This window comes from Thamnophis sirtalis, unplaced genomic scaffold (assembly GCF_051295495.1).
Source record: "Thamnophis sirtalis isolate CommonGarterSnake01/CBP01778 unplaced genomic scaffold, rThaSir2_p1.2 scaffold_6, whole genome shotgun sequence".
Lineage (NCBI taxonomy): Eukaryota > Metazoa > Chordata > Lepidosauria > Squamata > Natricidae > Thamnophis > Thamnophis sirtalis.
The window spans coordinates 3,076,558-3,097,262 of record NW_028261386.1 but is presented as its reverse complement, the minus strand read 5'-3'; the positions used below and the strand labels follow the sequence as shown (position 1 = coordinate 3,097,262).

The 20,705-nt window shown below is 44.6% G+C and overlaps 1 protein-coding gene across 1 annotated transcript in view; it reads right to left on the bottom strand.

Annotated features, from left to right (window-relative positions):
* The window catches only part of USP32 (ubiquitin specific peptidase 32), a 219,618-nt gene that overhangs the window by 142,149 nt on the left and 56,764 nt on the right, over positions 1-20,705 (bottom strand). The window contains exon 2 of the mRNA XM_087717114.1: positions 14,310-14,437. Within this exon, the coding sequence (XP_087573240.1) occupies positions 14,310-14,437 (128 nt within the window). The remainder of the gene's footprint in view (positions 1-14,309; positions 14,438-20,705) is intronic.

Genomic DNA, 20,705 nt, shown 5'->3' with positions numbered 1-20,705 from the left:
GGGGCATGGCAGGCCTGGGTCGCTGCCGGTTCTGCGACGCAGGCCTAAATTCCACTACCGGTTCGGCCGAACCAGGCCAAACCGGGGGCAACCCACCTCTGCTGTTGTTGGTCCTGCTCATCAACAAACAGACTCTTTCTTTCCAATCAGCCTCCATTTTATTTCCAGCGTCTTTTTCCCGTCCTGGAACCAGACCAGATTTTCCTTCCAACACCAGCTTCCCTGCTGACTTTCCTGGTCACATACAGGTTGGGAAGGTTGCAAATTACCGTCAGGAGACCCCAGGACCCTGCTACTACCAGAAATGTGAGCCCATTCCCTAGAACCCCGCATCACAATCACGTGACCACAGGGACACTGCAATGGTTGTAAGTGCGAGGATCAATCGTAAATCCCTTTTTTCCAGCATCATCATAACTTTGAACACAAATGGTCACAAGCCAAGGTCTATATGATTGTACATACTGTTAAATCTACTTAGAGTTCAAAAGATTATTTGCTTCTACAATGTTATTATTTATACAATACAATGCAATAGAAGAGTTGGAAGGGACCTTGGAGGTCTTCTAGTCCAACCCCCTGTCTAGGCAGGAAACTCTATACCGTTCCAGACAAATGGCTATCCAATCTCTTCTTAAAGAAGTTGGGGCATTCACAACTTCTGGAGGCAACTTCTGTTCCACTGATTAATTGTTCTCACTGTCAGGAAATTTCTCCTCAGTTCTAAGTTGCTTCTCTCCTTGATTAGTTTCCACCCATGGCTTCTTGTTCTACACTCAGGTGCCTTGGAGAATAGCTTGACTCCCTCTTCTTTGGGGCAACCCCTGAGATATTGTAAGACTGCTATCATGTCTCCCCTAGTCCTTCTTTCTATTAAACTAGACATACCCAGTTCCTGCAACCGTTCTTCATATGTTTTAGTCTCCAGTCCCCTAATCCTCTTTGTTGCTCTTCTCTGCACTCTTTCTAGAGTCTCCACATCTTTTCTACATCATGGCGACCAAAATTGAATGCCGTATTCCAAGTGTGGCCTTACCAAGGCCTTATAAAGTGGCATTAACCCTTCACGTGATCTTGATTCTATCCCTTTGTTTATGCAGCCTAGAACCGTGTTGGCTTTTTGGGCAGCTGCTGCGCATGGATGGCTCCTATTTAAATGGTTGTCCACTAGGACTCCAAGATCCCTCTCACAGTTACTACTATTGAGCAAGGTGCCACCTATACTGTACCTGTGCATATCCCATCTTTGTTTTTTATAAACAACTCAAGGCAGGAGACATATTTAATACTTCTTCCTCTTCCTATTTTTCCACAACAAAAACCATGTGAGGTGAGTTGGACTAAGAGAGACTGACTGGCCCAAAGTCATCCAGGTGGCTTTCATGCTTGAAGTGGGACTAGAACTGCCACTCTCCCAGTTTCTAGCCTGGTGCCTTAATTGCTAAATTGCCTCTCGGATGGAAGCGATTCTTTATATTAAAGACAGTTTAACTCCTGCTGCAAAGACCCCAGATTTTATCTTACACGTATAAGCATTGATTTATGATAATTAGCCTTCAGGGTTAAAAACCCAGCTAATCTTCAGACATACAACGTGTAAAATATTGTATTTATTTCTTGTAGCTTGAGGAACAATGGGTATGGCTGCATGAGGACCACAAAAGCAAAAACATTTTTTCCAACGCTTTCAGCCAATATCTGTTTTTTTTTTAATTTTCAAAACCCATCTCCAAATCATGAGGTCTGCAAACTTAATTGGGCCTATAACCGTTGAACACCTGTGCCGTTAACAGGACTTATGTGCAACTGATTATACACCCTCCTGCGCAAACCCCCGATTTGTACATTACACTCATATGAGGGTTCCCACTTCAAATCTTTACCGCTGGACGTGTGCACAATAGCATCTGCAAGAAATGCCGGCACATTAATCAATAATGGCTTTCACGGTAACAGGGGAAAAATCGTTAGTCTATTTTGCCAGAAATAAATAGGCCATTCCTACATCTGAATTCACTTAATGGGGGACGCCTAGATATTTAATCACTCATACCAGAACGATCAATACCTGCATATATACACATTCCTCACATTCCCCTTTCCCCCACTGAAATAGCTTTCAAAATTACATAATACAACCTTTTAACTTTTTCTAACACCTTTTTTTTTTAAAAAAACATTATCCATTCTGTCACATTTTTCTCCAGGACCCTGAGAGTTAGCAAGTTGCTTTAGATCAGGGGTATCCAACCCGGACAAACTTTAAGACTTCTGGACTTCCAATTCCCAGAATTCCCCAGCCAGCATGCTGGGTGGCACTGAGAGTGACTGACGGATCAAAAATCGGTTCCACCACAAAACCGCGGTAGACTAGAGTGCGCTCGATGAAAGCGCGTACGTGACGTCATCACAGCGCGACAAAAATAGCACGCTGTGAGCGGTAAACTTAAAATTAACGCGTAAATCTAAACCTAACCCCCCCAAACCTAACCCTAAACCTAACCCTAAACCTAACCCTTAACCTAACCCTAAACCTAACCCTAAACCTAACCCTTAACCTAACGCTAAACCTAACGCTAACCCTTAACCTAACCCTAAACCTAACCCTAACGCTTAACGTAACCCTAAACCTAACCCTAACCCTAAACCTAACCCTAACCCTAACCCTAACCCTTACCTTTATGTGAATCGGCTTGCTTTAAAAGCGCTTTTTAAAGCGCCCTTTTTCTTTCTTGTCGCGCTGCTGATGATGTCACGTACGCGCTTTAATCGGGCGCGCTTTAGTGGACCGCGGTTTTGACGTGCCACGCAAAAATCAGCCAGCTGGCTTTCATGGCTAAGGTGGAACTTCAACTTCTAGCTTGATATACCACAGTTGGGAGATGGATGGTCATAAGGATGGTTTGGTGGGAGGGGGTGGAGGGAGGAGAGGAACAGAAATCTCCAAATTCGGCTCTAGAAGTACAATTGCACTTTCCCCTCCCTGCTGCATCCAACCATCAAGAGAAGGAATAAAGAGAGGTTTCTCAACAGGGATAGAAAGGGAGGGCTGGAGAGATGGGAAGCAGCTGTGCTCTCTCGTCTTGTCTTTAGTGGGATGTTCCCCAAAATGGGAGAGTTAGCCAGAATTGGGGGGAGGGGGGAGAGTGAAGAGAGACTGTCCCAGCCAAGTGGCTCCGTCAGCAAGTTAGCAGGTGCCCTAAGGGTCTATTTTAAAAGCATCCCTTCTCATGAGGCCGCCAGTTCCGTGACGGCGTGGCACGCGGAGGCCCTCTCTGCTGGCACATGAGCCCCAGCTGAGCCCCACCAAGCATGCGCACTCTATACAAGCATTCAACATACATCCAACAGGAACAGGAAGTGCCTCACAGGAGCAGATAGAGGTAAATTCTAGAGAGGAAATGCATCCCTCAACAATGGGGATGAATGCTAGAGAGGAATAAAGCTGCATGCAAGGCCGACATAACTCCTGCACAGGGAGGGAGCATGGGGGGTGGGTGCGGGCCCACCGCGCCCCAGATTTGGTCCCAGGAGGCTCCAGGAAGGCTTGCTAGGTGCAAAATGGGGCGCACGGGGGGGGGGGAGTGTCACACGCGCATGCACAGGGGAGAGCGGGGGGGCACGCGGACATCGCGCTATGGGTGTGGGCACACATGCACCCGCTTTCGGCACACGAGGACCAAAAGGTTAGCCATCACTACACTAGTTGCTCTCTCCGGATTTAGGCAAGCCACCCCCCACCCTCGTTCTGGCCAAGAAGGCCCCCAAGAAGGCACGGAGAAAAATAGTGTGTGTGACTAGCATCGCCCAGGCTAAACCTGTTTATGATTCTTTTTAAAGAAATCAATCATAAAATGTAAGAAAATTCGTATGGCCTCCCAACACGGTCAGGGTGACTCCAACCGAGCAACCTTTCTGTTGCTCAGCGAGACAGTTCTTCAGTGAGTCGTGTCTCGTTTTATGACCTTGCTTGGCACAGTTGTTCAATGAAACACTGAAGTTGAATTAGTCACAGGTTGGTCTATGGAGAATTTCCATCCTACAGGCCAGGCTTGTCCCAAAGCTGCTTTTTTTTCCCAAGAGGCAGCTGGACTTTCTGGTTTTTCTTTGAAGATGTTTCGCTTCTCATCCAAGAAGCTTCTTCGGCTCTGAAAGGAAGGATTTATACTCCTTGCAGACAGCTGGTCAATTGCGTCCTTTGAGAGAGTCATTGAGGCCACTTGAAGCTTCTTCGGCTGATTGGATGGTGGGGAATGGAAGGGTTTATACTCCTTGCAGACAGCTGGTCATTTGCCTCCTTTGAGAGGGCTGTTAAGGTCACCTGGAGGTTTACCTGTGTCCTGGGGGTCACCTGAGTGCTGCAAATGGGTGTGGAGCCTTCCTGGAGCTGCTATCTCCAATCTACAACACAGCCCTTTCAATAGTTGCAGGAGGTTCCACACCCAGTTGCAGCACTCAGGTGAACCTGAGGACACAGCAAACCTTCAGGTGACCTTAATAGCCCTCTCAAAGGATGCAGATGACCAGCAAGGAGTATAAATCCTTCCCTTCCTCACCATCCAATCAGAGCGGAAGAAGCTTCTTGGAGGAGAAGCGAAACGCCCTCAAAGCAAAACCAGAAAGCCCAGTTGTCTCTTCCAAAAAAAAGCACCTTTAGGATGGTCACATGGTTCTTAAGTGAACCTGGCTTCCCCATGCTGTGCTTGTCAGAAAGTCACAAAAAGGGATCACATGACCCCAGGACACTGCAACCGCCATAAATACATGCCAGTTGCCAAGCATCTGAATTGTGATCATGTGACTATAGGGATACTGCAACATCGTAAAAGGGGGAGGGGGGGAAATGGCCATAAGTCACTTTTTTCAGTGCTGACTTAACTTTGAACTAAACACATTGTTGTAACTCAAGGATTACCTGTAAAGCCATTTGGACTAGGAATCTTCCCTGCACCACCAACTGTTAAGTAAATTGATTTGCAATTTGAGATTTCAGGCAGGGGCGGGCTGCCTGAATGTTATAGCCGGTTTGGAGAACCTCCAAATCTCACCTCTGGCTGGCCGCGCCCATCCCACTCCATCTCTCCCCTCCTAGGAGTCTCCATGCGGGTCCTTTTGGATGAGAGGTAAGTGCAGGGCACGCACGGAGGTTCAGGGAGGGGGAAAAATGGGTCTTCTGGAAATGCCTCCGGAGCCTGGGGGAGGCAGTTTTCACCCTCCCAGAGGCTCGAGGAAAGCCTCCGGAGCCTGGGGAAGACAAAAACACCCTCCCATCCCTGCCATGGTGCAGGAGGCTGACAAGGCCATGCCCACCATGGCCACCCCCACCCAGCAACTAGGCAGAGAACCCACTGCTGAAATTTTTGAAGCCCCTGATTTCAGGCAAGGGAAGATTTAACTGGGAAAGAACATGGTTCATGTACTTCGGCTTTCTGCATTAGGGACAGGGGTGGGTTCCAGATTCTTTTACTGCCCGTTTGCTCAGGTGCACGCATGCACAGTAGTGAAAAAATTGATTCTGCGTATGCACAGAAGCAAAAAAACAAAAACAAGATGGCAGCACCCAGAACGCCGCCGATAGCACCGGTTCTGAGGCATGAGTGGCCGAGTTACTATCTCCTCGGCCCAACCAGTCCGAACTGGTAGAAACCCACCTCCGATTAGGAACCATGTCTAACTAGGATTGCTAGGGAATACGATCAAGTGAGCCAAGAGCAGAGACTTTTTTTTTCAGACCCAGAAGTTAATTTTCCATCAGAAAGGATCAATATTCCCAGAAATATAGACAAAATCTGCCACATGAATGGATTCCTAATGCAGCAGATTGTCCTCTAAGGTAGTGGTCCCCAACCTTTATGGGCCTGGGGAGGGGATGTTTGCTCGTGCACAACCTAATATAATGAAGATAATGAAACCTAATGAAGGACGGTTGCAGGAACTGGGCCTGGCTAGTTTAGTGAAGAGAAGGACCAGGGGAGACAGGATAGCAGTCTTCCGGTATTGGAGGGGCTTTCACAGAGAGGAGGGGGTCAGGCTATTTTCCAAAGCACCCGAAGGCCAGACAAGAAACAATGGATGGAAACTGACCAAGGAGAGATTCAATCTGGAAATAAGGAGAATTTTTTCTGACAGTGAGAAGAATCAACCCATGGAACAGAAGTTGCCTTCGGAAGTTGTGGGAGCTTCATCACTGGAAGCTTTTGAGAAGAGACTGGATTGCCATCTGTCAGAAATGGCGTAGGGCAGTGATGGCTAACCTTTTTCCCGTCACGTGCCAAAAGTGGGGGAAGCGCAGGGGGGAATTGTGCGCAGGCCCACAGACATAATTCTATGCACACGAGAAAAGCGGCCCAACGTACAAACCGGAAGTCCGCTCCCGAACTTCCGGTTTGCGTGTTGTGTTGTTTTTCGCCCTCCGGAGGCTTCAGGGAATCCTCCGGGAGGCAAAAAAAATGACCAAAAATGAAGTCAGCTGGCTGGAGTGACAGGGCGCCTCGCGTGCCCTAACAAATGGCTCCATGTGCCACCTGTGGCACGCGTGCCATAGGTTCGCCATCACAGGCGTAGGGTCTCCTGCTCGGGCGGGGAGGTTGGACTAGATGACCTACAAGGTCCCTTCCCAACTCTGTTAAATTTGCAAATCCCAACACATGAGCAAATAAAGCTTTGCACGCTCACCTGCCACTTGCACGGCCAAAATTCACTTAACAACTGGTACCGGTCCAGGGATAGGCAACTATAGCCCCTTTATGACCTGTGGACATCAACTCCCAGAATTCCTGAGCCAGCTGGGACCATAGTTGCCCAGCCCTGCTCTCAGGCTGCAGTTCACAAAACATTTGGGTCTCAGAACCCCTTAACGTTCTTAGAAATGATAGAGGTCCCCCAAAAGATTTGGCTTCTGCAGATTAAATCTACTTGATGTTTTACTGCATTAGAAATAAACCCTGAGGAGCTTTGGGATTATTTATTTATTTATTTAACTTCATGGGGAAACCCACCCCCCACCCCGAAAGGCTCTCAAGGACCCCACGGATTTGCAGATTGTATTGCTGTCCTAAAGGCAAGATTTTTTTTTAAAAAAAAGTACTTTTGCCATGAGCACCATGTATCTGAACACTAGAAGAAAGATACTCAAGATTAACATCCCATTTTGCCCCGTAGACAAACAGCAATTGCGCCAGCTCAGAAAAATCAAACTGCCCAAGGAGCTGCTGATACAGTTTTACAGAGGAATTACTGAGCCTGTCATCTGCACCTCCCTAGCTGTCGGGTTTGGCTCCCAACAAGACTTCAGACACAGACTTCAACAGATAAACAGAACTGCAGAAAAAACAATGGCTGCCAACCTGCCTTCCATTGAGGACCTGTACACTGCAGGAGTCAAGAAGAGGGCTGTGAAAATATCTACAGACCCCCTCGCATCCTGGGCATAAATTGTTTCGACTCCTACCCTCCAAATGACGCTATAGGGCACTGCACACCAGAACAACTAGACACAAGGGCGGTTTTCCCCCCCATGCCATCCCTCTGCTAAACAACTAATTCCCACAGCATTGTCAATAATTTACCAAGAATGCATTACTATTCTTCTTCTCTTCCTTCCTAGTATCTATCTCTCCCCACTTATGACTGTATGACTTGTTAACTTTGTTGCTTGTATCCTTGTACCCCATGACTATCATTAAGCGCTGCATCTTATGATTAGTGACAAATGCATCTTTTCTTTTATGTACACTGAGAGCATCTGCACCAAAGACAAATTCCTTGCGTGTCCAATCACACTTGGCCAATAAAAGAATTCTATTCTATTCATTGCTATTCTATTCTCTATTCTATTCCGTATCTTCTATTCTATTTTTTATTCTATTCTATTTTCTATTCTCTATTCTATTCTAATTTCATGAATCAACAGTGCCAGTCAGCCTGGTCTGCCGCAATCTGATATGTAACTCTAAAACAGAAGCGAAACAAGAGCCCTTCTGAACAATTCTCTAGACCAGTGTTTCTCAACCTTGGCAACTTGAAGACGTCTGGACTTCAACTCCCAGAATTCCACAGCCAGCATTCGCTGGCTGTGGAATTCTGGGAGTTGAAGTCCAGACGTCTTCAAGTTGCCAAGGTTGAGAAACACTGCTCTAGACAGAACTTCTGAGCTGCTGACCCAGCTTTTGAAAGCTCTTGCCAACCGGCACTGAAAAAAAATGTAGAGATTAAATGGAAAGGCACAAATAAAAAAGAGGCAAGACAAAAGGCTTCCATTCAGATGCCACACACTCTGAAATAACCACCTTCTCTTCCCTAAAACGTGACTTTTTCGCTCCAACAGGACAGTGAAGAGAAAGAAATGGAAGCCAAAGTGTCTAATTTTTTTAAAAAAATAATAATAATAAAGTACTTCTCTGTCATCATGGTGGCACAAAGCAGGCTAACTCACTGCTCACTGCCAGGAGTTCGATCCTGACCAGATCAAGATCGACTCAGCCTTCCATCCTTCCAAGGTCAGTAAAATGAGGACCCAGAATGTTAGGGGCAAAGTGTTGATTCTGTAAACCGTTTAGAGCGCACTGTAAAGCACTGTGAAGCGGTATATAAGTCTAAGTTGTTTTTTTTCAACCTTGGCAACCTTAAGATGGTGGGACTTCACTTCCCAGAAGCAATAGCAATAGCAATAGCAATAGCAGTAGACTTATATACCGCTTCATAGGCCTTTCAGGCCTCTCTAAGCGGTTTACAGAGAGTCAGCATATTGCCCCCAACAATCTGGGTCCTCATTTTACCCACCTCGGAAGGATGGAAGGCTGAGTCAACCCTGAGCCGGTGAGATTTGAACCGCTGACCTGCTGATCTAGCAGTAGCCTGCAGTGCTGCATTTAACCACTGCGCCACCTTGGCCCCAGCCAGCTTTGCTTCCTGGTAATTAAAGAATTTCTACCCTAGAAATAAGTAATTTTTGTCCTAGTGGGTAAAAGTTCATATGACAAACCCCAGCTTTGCTGGCTGGAGAATTCAGGGAGATGAAGTCCAATCATCTCAAGGTGGCCAAGGTTGAGAAACGCTGGCCTAAGTGCTATTGCTGTTGCAGTCTAACTCTGCCCACTGCCAGAAGTTCGGTCCTGACAGTCACAAGGTTGGCTCAGCATTCCAACCTTCTGAGGTGGGTAAAATGAGGACCCAGATTATTGGGGGGCAATAGGTTGACTCTGTAAACCACTTGGAGAGGGCTGTGAAGCGATATATATAAGCCTAAGCGCTATTACAATTAGAGCTATTATGTTTTCAAGGCACAAGAATTACATCCAAACATCCAAATCAGGCTGGACAAAGCTAGAAAAGAGTAAATAAGGCAGACATTCCACAGGAATGCACTGATCAGCATGGATAGTTGGTCCAGTATTGATCTTGGTGTTGATTTCCGCTTATCTGGAAATTGATTGCTGGTAAGGGAGTCTTTTGGTCCTCTTGTTTCCTCTTTGGGTTTTTGAAAATCTCTTTTGAATGGTGTGTAGATGTTGTTCATCTCTATGTGCCTGTTGATCTCCGGGAAGAAGCACCAAGAACCCTCCACCAACACTGAGAGGGCAAGCCACTATATATTGTATAAACAGCACTCTCTTCTAGCACTAATGATGTTACCTAGTTTGGGTAATGAAACATCTTTAAGAAAACAACCAAGCTCAGTGAGCACCAAGAACCCCCTCAATTCAATATATACAATCAGGCATATTTTTACCCTTCCTGTTGAGATGATTTCCTGGCTGGGTTATTTAAGGGGGCTGGCACTATATAACAGGAGACAGCAGAGTAAAAATAGGATTAGAAAGAATTAGCTGCTTTGTCCAAGAAATGTTACAAAGCAGAAACCCGAGAATGAGGATAGAGAATTAAGTGAATGCAACAGGAATAAAGGGGTAGTTAATGAAGAAAAATCTGATTAGTAGCCATAGAGAGCAAATGAAAAAATAAGGCAGATTCTTAGGATGATCTTGCAAATTAGCTTTGATCTGTATCCCACAGCCACCTAGTAACATGAGTGGCAGTGGTGGGTTTCACATTCTGTTACCACCGGTTTTCCGCGCATGCATCCGGCCTTCCACACATGCGCTTTGTTCTCACATGCACCTTCCACACATGCACCTGGCCTCAAAAACGTGCCTAAATAGGACAGCATAGAGCCGTGGTGGGTGGGCAGGTCCACCCGTGAATCAGTCCGAACCGGCTGAATACCACCTCTGAGGAGTAGCCTTCCAGCCTCTCCTGGGCTAGTGTTGACCAACAATTAAGAAACAAACAGTACCACAATCAAGGAACTACCAATTCAGACAAACAAGCTACTGTAATAGTGAGCAATAGCCTAAACAAGGAACCACCAAGAACTCTCACCAGCACTCAGGGCAAGCCACTTGTATATTAACAGGGAGAAAACCCAACTCCTTTCTAGCATTGATGATGTTACCTAGTTGGGTAATGAAACGTCTTCAAGAAAGCAACCAAGCTCAGAGAGCACCAAGGACCCAAGGATTCAACCCTAATCTGCAAATATTCTATTGATATTGAATGATAACATCTATAGACCTAAGGCCAAAACGACTCACGTAGAATCCTGAAGTTTAGATTATGTGCCGTCAAATTGGTGTCAACCCTTAGTGACCACATAGGTAGACCGCGCGAGCGATCGTGGGTGCACCTCGCTTCACCCACGTAACACCTATCCTCCGCGAGCTGCACTGGCTGCCTGTTGGTCTCCGGGTGCGCTTCAAGGTGCTACTTATCACCTACAAAGGCCTTCATGGTACTGAACCCGGGTACTTGAGAGACCGCCTACTGCCAATTACCTCCACTAGACCGATACGATCGCATAGATTAGGCCTCCTCCGAATTCCATCATCCAGCCAGTGTAGACTGGCAACTACCCGGAGGAGAGCCTTCTCGGTGGCTGCTCCGACCCTCTGGAATGAACTCCCCGTAGAGATCCGGACCCTCACCACCCTCCAGTCCTTCCGCGCCGCTCTAAAGATCTGGCTGTCCCGGCTGGCCTGGGGTTAAGATTCTAACCCCACTCGAATTGTGTGACTGTTGTGTTTTCCTTTTAATATGTTGTATTGTCTTCATGTTGGAAAATTGTTTGTCCTTCCCCCCCCCCTTTTTTTTTGAACTGTGAGCCGCCCTGAGTCCCCCCAGGGAAAAGGGCGGCATACAAATAAAGGGAAAATGAAAAAAAATATGAAAAAAAGACCTTCTCCATTATAATCTGTCCCCAACCTGGCCCTTTAGAACAGGAGTGTCAAACTCAAGGCCCCTGGGCCGAATTCGGCCCATGGGGTGTTTAGAGCTGGCCCGCAGGGCCGACCTGAAAACAGCAAAGGATCGGCCTGCGGTGCCTCCACACAGCCCTCCCAAGCTCCATTTTCGCTGGCTGAGAGTTGTAGGAGGCTGTCACAACCGAAAACGGAACTTAGGACCACAGGAATCCCCAAAACAAGTGACATCCAGCTGGCCACGGCTCCTTCAGACCCCCAAAGTCAAACACAACCCTGATGCAGCCCTCAATGAAATCAAGTTTGACACCCCTGCTTTAGAATATATCTTCAGAACCTCTACAGCACTAAACCTGGAGGATTTAATATTCCCCAACACAAGCCGAGTATATAAGAAAATGTATCCATCATGATATTGAAAAGCCTTTCCTGACAGTTAGATAATACCAAAAAAAAAAAAAAAATTCCTAAAGGCACAAAATACATAAGATTATAATTGACCCGTGACACATAAAGCAACAAGCTCGCATGAGATCACATTTTTCACTTGACAGAAATATCCTTTCAAGTAGCAGGTAACGAACTAACTGGTCAATCAAATGTTAAGTTTTGCCATTCACCTAGTGCTCCCTGAAGCCAAGGCACAAAAGGCCAAATAAAGGATCAATTCGTATTCTCTATGCTGTGCCAGCAAAGAAAATCCAGGACAAAGCTGACACAGTTAAGCAACAACCCAGTGTAATAACCCTCTCCAGAACCGCTAAACAAATAGACTGCACGCCGGGGTAGGGAGATCCAAGGACAATCTAAGAAAATGGGGCTTCCCTACAGAAGATACTCTGTGTGCGAATGTAGAGAAGAACAATGCATCTCACATATACTATGGTGCATACAATGTCCTTCAACACGTGTGAAGGAAGACCTCGTGCAGGCGAGAGAAAATAGCAATAGCACTTAGACTTATATACCGCTTCACAGTGCTTTTACAGCCCTCTCTAAGCGGCTTACAGAGTCAGCCTCTTGCCCCCAACAATCTGGGTCCTCATTTTACCCACCATGGAAGGATGGAAGGCTGAGTCAACCTTCAGCTGGTCAGGATCAAACTCCTGGCTATGGGCAGAGTTAGCTTGCACTGCAGCATTCTAACCCCTGTGCTTCCAGACAGGCAGGAAGGGAGAGAGGGAAGGGGGGGGGGAGAAGGAAGAAAGGAAGGCAGGCAGAATAATATAGTACTTATATCCCGCTTCACAGTGCTTTACAGAGTCAGCCTCTTGTCCCCAACAATCTGGGTCCTCATTTTACCCACCTCAGAAGGATGGAAGGCTGAGTCAACCTTGAGCCTAGTGAGATTCGAACTGCCAAATTTCAGGCAGTCAGCAGTCCGCAGTTGTAGCCTGCAGTACTGCATTCTAACCACTGTGCCATCTCGGCTGTATCAGCATGGCTTGATATCCAGCAATGCTATCAGCGTGTCCCGATACCCAGCAAATGTTATTTAGTTTTAATACTATTTATTCTACATACTTTTTATATGGGCTATATTTTTATGACCCAATGACTCTGAGTTTGTCATCTGGAGAATTGACAGCCCAGGTTCGAGACCCGAGCTCTGAGTAACGCGGTGAGCTCTCATCACTCCAGATCCTGGCTATCTAGCAATTCTAAAACATGCAAATGCCAGTAGATTAATAGGTACCACTTCAGTGGGAAAGTAACAGCATTCCATGTACCTTGGCATATAATCATGCTGGCCACATGACCATGAAAAATGTCTTTGGACAATGCTGGCTCCCTCAGCCAAGAAACCGAGCTGGGCACATCTAGAGTTGGACACGACTGACAGGGAAACCTTTACCTTTTTATATTCCTATGACCTGTTTTATACCTATTTTATTAGCTCAGTATTGAATGTTCTATGTCTATAATTTTTACGTGCTTCTGACACGAACAAAGAAAGACCTTCTCCAGAGATCTGAACTTACTGGTTCAACTAATATCTGAGCCCATCTGTAACCTGCATACCTGGCAAATACGTTTAATGAAGATTTCAAATTCAGCCAGGTTGCCAGTTGGCAGGCAAATGTGAATGATAAATTATTTTTACGTACAAGAAGGCAAGGGGATCTGTTTTGTCCTTGAGCTGTTCAATGCTGAAAAATGCCCTGCAGTATCAAAAGAAGGGGAGCTTGCTTTGGCTCTGCGGAGACAAACCCCAATATCTCCTCCATGAAATATTGGATAACCATTTGTCTGAAGTGGTGTAGGGTTTCCTGCCTAAGCAGAGGGTTGGAGTAGAAGACCTCCAAGGCCCCTTGCAACTGTTATTCTATTCTATTCTAATTTCTATTCTATTTTCAATTCTATCCTATTCTAATTTCTATTCTAATCTCTATTTTATTCTATTTTCAATTCTATTCTATTCTAATTTCTATTCTATTCTATTCTAATTTCTATTCTATTCTAATTTCTTTTCTATTCTATTCTCAATTCTACTCTATTCTTTTCTAATTTCTGTTCTATTCTAATTTCTATTCTATTCTAATTTCTATTCTATTCTACTTTCTATTCTATTCTAATTTCTTTTCTATTCTATTCTATTTTCTATTCCAGTGTTTTTCAACCTTTTTTGTGCAAAGGCACACTTTTTTCATGAAAAAAATCACGAGGCACACCACCATTAGAAAATGTTAAAAAAATTTAACTCTGTGCCTATACTGACTATATATAAAGTAATTTTCCCACGGCACACCTTACACTATGTCACGGCACACTAGTGTGCCACGGCACAGTGGTTGAAAAACACTGTTCTATTCTATTCTATTCTAATATCTAATCTATTCTAATTTCTATTCTAATTTCTATTCTTTTCCAATTTCTATTCTATTCTATTCTAAATGCTTCTTCACTTAGTGTTGTTCACTTGAAATGTTTTAAAGCACTGATTTCTGCAATGGGCGGAGTGTGTTTGTGTGTGTGTGTGTGTGTGTGTGTGTGTGTGTGTGTGTGTGTGTGTTTGCATGTGTGCAGGAGACGAAGGGATGGAAGAGAAATTACCTCTGCAACCTTTGGCGGAACTCCATCTCCGAGAACTTCCCGAATGAAGCATTGTTGGCTCATGTAACACGAGAGTCCGCAGGTCCTCTTGAAGGCATCTTTTAGCCGTTTTAGCTCTACGTCCGTCACTATATTGAACAAAAGAGAGAGGGAAGGAGGGGAATTAGACACATTTGTTTTAAATAAGAACTCTTTGCACTTCTTAACTCATGGGTCTCCAACCCACAGCCCCCGGGACGGATCTGGCCCATGGAGTGCCTAGATCTGGCCCCTGGGGCTACCCTGGAAACAGAAAAGGACCAGACTGCGTGCCTCTGCCAGTGAAAATGGAGCTCGGTTTTCGCTGGCAGAGTGTTGCAGGAGGCTGTCGCAGCCGAAAACGGAGCTCGTGAGCCCATTTTCGCTGGCAGATCACTTGGGCCACCACAGGTGCCAACACAAGTGATGTCAAGCTGGCCACGCCCACCCCGCCTTCTCTCCGAGGTCAAACACAACCCCGATGTGGCCCTCAATGAAATGGTGTTTGATACCCTTGCCTTAAGTTTAATGAAAAGAAGGACTAGGGGAGACATGATAGCAGTATATTCCAATATTTCAGGGTTTGCCACAAAGAAGAGGCAGTCAAGCTATTCTCCAAGGCACCTGAGTGTAGAACAAGAAGCCATGGGTGGAAACTAATCAAGGAGAGAAGCAACTTAGAACTGAGGAGAAATTTCCTGACAGTTAGAACAATTGATTAGTGGAACAGAAGTTGCCTCCAGAGGTTGTGAATGCCCCAACACTGGAAGTCTTTAAGAAGATGTTGGATAGCCATTTGTCTGGAACGGTATAGGGTTCCCTACCTAGGCATCGGGTTGGACTAGAAGACCTCCAAGGTCCCTTCCAACTCTGCTATTGTATTGTATTGTATTGTTTTTTATTATTATTATTATTATTATTATTATTATTATTATTTTCATTTTCATTTTTGTACAGTCACATATATACTGTGCATAACCGGGGTCATATAACATTAAACAATAAACACAGCCATTCCTCTTGTCAACAAAACCCCCCAAAATAAAGACCCAATGTACCTCTTCAACCCTCCATACACCCTTTCTTTCGCCCCCCTCCAACTTTCCCTCTTCCCTCCATCATTCCCCTCTACCCTACTTCCCCTCCCCCTCTACCACTCCCCTCTCCCAGTACACTCCCTCCTTTCCTTCTCACCCTCCCTCCAGTCCTCCTCCAGAAGGATAAAGTTTACTCCTCAGTTATTTTTACTAGGTATATGTACTGACTTTACAGCGGTAGAGACTAATTTGGTTCTACACCTAATAACGGCAGCAAGACTGTTGGTGGCGCAATACTGGAAGAAGGAAGACTTGCCTACAACTCAAGAATGGACATTGAAAGTTACAAACCTAGCCGAGATGGCTAAAATATCGGCATATCTTAAAGACCATTCAAATGTATTGTATTGTATTGTATTGTATTGTATTGTAAGTATTCAAATAGAAAAAGAGAGAGGGAGGTTAAGACCTCCTCAGACCATTGTCTCACAAGGCAAACTCAACTACTTGTCCATCTTAGAAACCGTATTCTATCTATGAGGTTGACCACCTTTGAACATACTGCTGGGTCTTCCTCAAAAGTCTGAATGAAGAGATGCAAGAATAAACTACAGTCGTCCCTGAGGTACAATGATTCTCTAGCGACTGTTCAAAGTTACAACAGCACCGAAGAAAGTTATATAAGATCGGTCCCTGCACTTATGACCGTTGTAGCATCCCCACCGTCACAGGATCAAAATTTGAGTGCTTGGCACCCGGCATGCATTTAGATATCTATTTATTTATTTAATCTATAAAATACAAAGAAAAATAGAAATTAAGGGAAAGGAGAGAGGATAAGAAGATATGAGGTACAAAGGAAAAAAGAAAAAGAAAAACGGCGTTGACTTCCGACTTTTTTTTTAGCACAGTAGAAGATAAAAACACTCCAGCCTCAACTTTTCGCTTTTACATACTAGTATATAACTAGAGTTCTAGAGTATTTCTCCCGGTGAGGTCAAAGAATTTGAAAGAATATAGTGAACTTTATTAATAAAAATGGTGACAGCTCACAAATTATTATCAGGTGCAAATAGAAATACATACTATTTCCATAGCAAGGAAGACAAAGCAGGAATGGTTAGAGGGATCGTTTTATTTAAAGAGGAGAATATATTTAAGTACGTTTTCCACGTAGATTTGACTTCTAGATTTTCTGCTTGTGATTAAAAAAAAACAAAATTTTGACTTTGGTAGATAGATTAGATAGATTTGTCCTTATAGAAATGGCAACCAGCCTGTATTTATGAAAGTTGTAGCATCCTGGGGTCATGTGATCACTATTCGTGATTTTCCCAGCCAGCTTCCGAACCGGCAAACTCAGATTTGCTTAATGACGGCATGATTCGTTTAACAACTGCAGTGATTTGCTTAACCACCATGGCAAAAAGGTCATGAAATCAGATGGGATTCACTGAACAACTGCTTTGCCTGGGCACTGAAATTCTGGTCCCAATTGTGCTCATAGGTTGAGAACTATTTATTCATTCCCAGATGTTCTGACTGAGGCTTCCCAAGAGCGTGAAGCAAACTCCTTGTCCTGACAAAACACCCTTTTATTAATTTACAGTGAATTCTGCTCGTTCACGTCCAGCAAAGACTTTTAAGGGTGGATTTATAGGCACAGACCTTATCTGGCTTGGAGAGCTGCCAGGCCGATCTCTGCAGAACTTGGCAAAGAGCCTCGGAGAGTCATGAACCAATTAAGCAAACTAATGATCTCCTGCAAACTCCACTCCCCCTTCGCTCCTCTTTTATTTCCTCTGGGAGGGGCCATTCATCGTCCACCTGTGGTCTTACTCCCAAGTCGACCCCTGTTCTTTAGCTGTTCCCTTTCTCTGGCAACTCTGCACATGCACACACTGGGAACAGGCTCCAGCTGTTCGTCTGCCTCACTGATGTCTGACTCAGAAGGCAGCTGATAACCGTCAGACAGCCCTGGCCCCCTCTCTGCCTCCGACACAGAGCCCTCATCAGAGCCTTCCCCAGACTCCAGGACTGGTCCAGGTTCCTCCCCAACCTCCTCACTGTCCGAATCTGCTACCAGGTCCGCTGGCCACTGGCAGGCCACAACACCAGCACAATCTTTCCCCTCCAATCCAAAAGGCATTTTCATACATGCATATTTTGCCTAATTGACAGCGCCTAAAGAATTTCTCCCTATACAACTCTTCTGTTGCGACTCAGCATTTCAAAACTGCCTCCGTTCAGAATTTTGAACCGAATAGATGGACAGAGGAATAAAATAGGATTTAAAAAATAACAATACTCATTTTTCAGTTTCACGGCTAAACTATTTAACTGTGTTTCTTTCAGCTCTACAGGAACTTTGCTCATTGGCACTACGATATGAATCTGAAACAGGGGAATTCTCAACCGTGGGAAGAAAAGAACCCTTCTTGATCCCCAATTTTCCTGGATATAAAACACTAATGCCCCCAAACAACCACCTCCTTGGCTGCCATGCACTGTTATTAGCCTTGCTTATTCACAGAAGGAAAAAAGAGTTGTCACCGAGATAGTTGACAACCATTCTCAGCGGTACAAAGCATAATGGGACTCAAGTTGATGGGGAGGAGACAGAGGTGAGCTTCTGTTGGTTTGCACTGGTTTGGACGAACAGGTAGTTAAGATTCTGTGCAGTTTGGTGAAATGGCAAGTCCCACCACTGGCTAGCCCTGCCCCCACTCATTTTTCGGCCTGTTTTCTGGGCCGTTTTACGGACCAAAAAAGGCCCCCAAAATATCCTGAAAATGTCCCGAAAAGCGGCTTGTTTTTTGGGCATTTTCAGAGCTGCTTTTGGGTTGACCTCGGAGACAGCAAAATCTAAGAAAGGTAGAAACTTCAGCTGAGGCCAGGTGGGTTTCATATGCCCCGTGATTGATCCTTGGCAAGAAACTGTGAAATACTATGCTAATACCTCATTTTTTAAAAAAATAAATTTTTATTTTAAACACATAAACACATCAACAAAAACAAACACATGACTTAAAACAACGTAGGAACAAGAAGTTCCATCGTATATCATACAGCAGTTCCGTATCGGTTTCTTTGCAGTTAGTGTTTTCCCTTCTATACATTTCTATCTTGCATTCATGGTCTCCTTATTCGTTATCCATTTTTATGTGCAATTCTATATTTATTTATACTTAGCTATTTATAACCAAATATTGTTTACCTATATTGTGCTTTATATTCTTACTGTCATTTATTCTCTTACATACAATTATAGGTATACATTCACATAGTTATTCTTTTTCTTTGCCATTCTTATACTATTGTTATTCCATTTAAAAGGTTATAAGGTACAGTTTGGATTGCTTTGTTTACCATCCCTAGCGCCTGTTGTAACACCACCTTATTTTCCCTTTCTTTTCTCCCTCCCTTCTTTCTCTACTTCCTTCCTTCCTCCTCTCCTTCCCCTTCTTTCTTCCCTTACTTCTCCCCTACTCTTACCCACTCTCTTCCCCTTCCTACCTCTCCTTCTCTTTCTCTCCCTTCCACCCGCCTCTCCTTACCTCTTTCTTCTTCCCTTACCTCTCCTCCACTCTTCCTCTTCCTTTCCTACTATCTCTCCTTCTCTTTCTCTCTCTTCCACCCTCCTCTCCTTTCCCTTCCTTCTTCCCTCCCTTCTCTACTTCCTTCCTCCTCTCCTTCCTTCTTCCCTCCCTTTCTTTTTTCTATTGTTATAGGTGTCTCTTTCAAATCTCAATTTATGTTTTCTTGGGGATGGTGCTAATACCGCATTTATATGCCGCCTAGAGTCGCTAATGGTGAGATGGGTAGCATATAAATGTAATAGATAAATTAAAAATGATACAAGTGGAGGCATTTGAATCAGAATAGGAGTAGAGCTGGAAGGGACCTTGGAGGTCTTCTAGTCCAGCCCCCTCCTCAAGCAGGAGACCCTGTACCATTTCAGACAAGTGGCTGTCCAGTCTCTTCTTAAAAACCTCCAGTGATGGAAAACTTCTGGAAGCAAGTTGTCCCGTGGGTTAATCATCCTCACTGTTAGGAAGACTCTCCTCATTTCCAAGTTGTCTCTCTCCTTGAGTTGTTTCCATCCATTGTTTCTTGTCCTGCCTTCAGATGCTTTGGAAAATTAATTGCACTTTGACTTCTATACCGTTTCACAGTGCTTTTCAGCCCTCTGTAAGCAGTCTACAGAGTCAGCATCTTGTCCCCAACAATCTGGATCCTCATTTTTACCCACTTTGGAAGGATGGAAGGCTGAGTCAACCTTGAGCTGGTCAGAAGCAAACTCCTGGAGTAAGCAGTGAGTTAGCCCATCCATTTTTAGTTAGTTAGCGAGTTTGAAAAACAAGTTGACCCCCCTCTTTTTTGGTAGCCCCTCAAATACTGGAATAATGCTGTCATGTACCCCCTAGTCCTTCTTTTTTTAAAAGACAAACCCAAATCCAGCAGCTACTGCCCAGCCTCAGACATAACTTATGAAAATGATATGCAGCCTGCGCCTAGTTCCTAAACTTAAAACACGCAATCAGCTGTTTCTCTTCCAACTCATTGGCATCTGTGTGATATTGCCTTTCAGTGGGGAATGAACTGCACAGCTGTTAGCTACGGAGCTGGATGAGGGATAGACTCCTTCCCAGAACGAGGCTCTTATATCGAATTAAATATTGAAGCTTCATAAATATTGTGGAAGGGATGCAATCGCTGGCGTTATTTAGCGGATTCCTGAAAAGCAACGTCGAGAGACGTGCTTCTCAATCTGGCCAACTGTTAAGAGGTGTGGACTTCAACTCCCAGAATTCCCCAGGGCTCTTGAAATTAATTCACTGATTAAACTTTTGATTCGGGTTCATAACAAGGCTAACCATTAAAAAGGGAGCTAAATAATAAAGCCGCCTGATTTTTCTCCTGTGGCCTTTTCAGCTAACGTATATTTCTCCTCGGTCATTCAATTCACACTTCTTTGGCTGTCATGTTTTAGAATTATAGGTAGTCCTCAACTTATGACCACAAATTAAGCTGAAAATGTGTGTTGCTAAGTGAGAAATTTGAAAAAGTGAATTTTGCCCTATTTTACGAATTGTCTTGCCAAGTGAATCACTGCGGTTGTTAAATTAGTAACCCGGTTGTTAAGTGAATCAGACTTTCCTTGTTCACTTGGCTTGTCGGAAACAGTGGCAAAAGATGGTCACATGACTCCAAGATACGTCATCCATCATAAATGTGAGTCAGTTGTCAAGCATCTGAATGTAAATCACGTGACTATGGGATGCTGCAATGGTCATAAAGTCTGAAAAATGAGTCACTTCTTTCAGTGCCGTTGTAACTT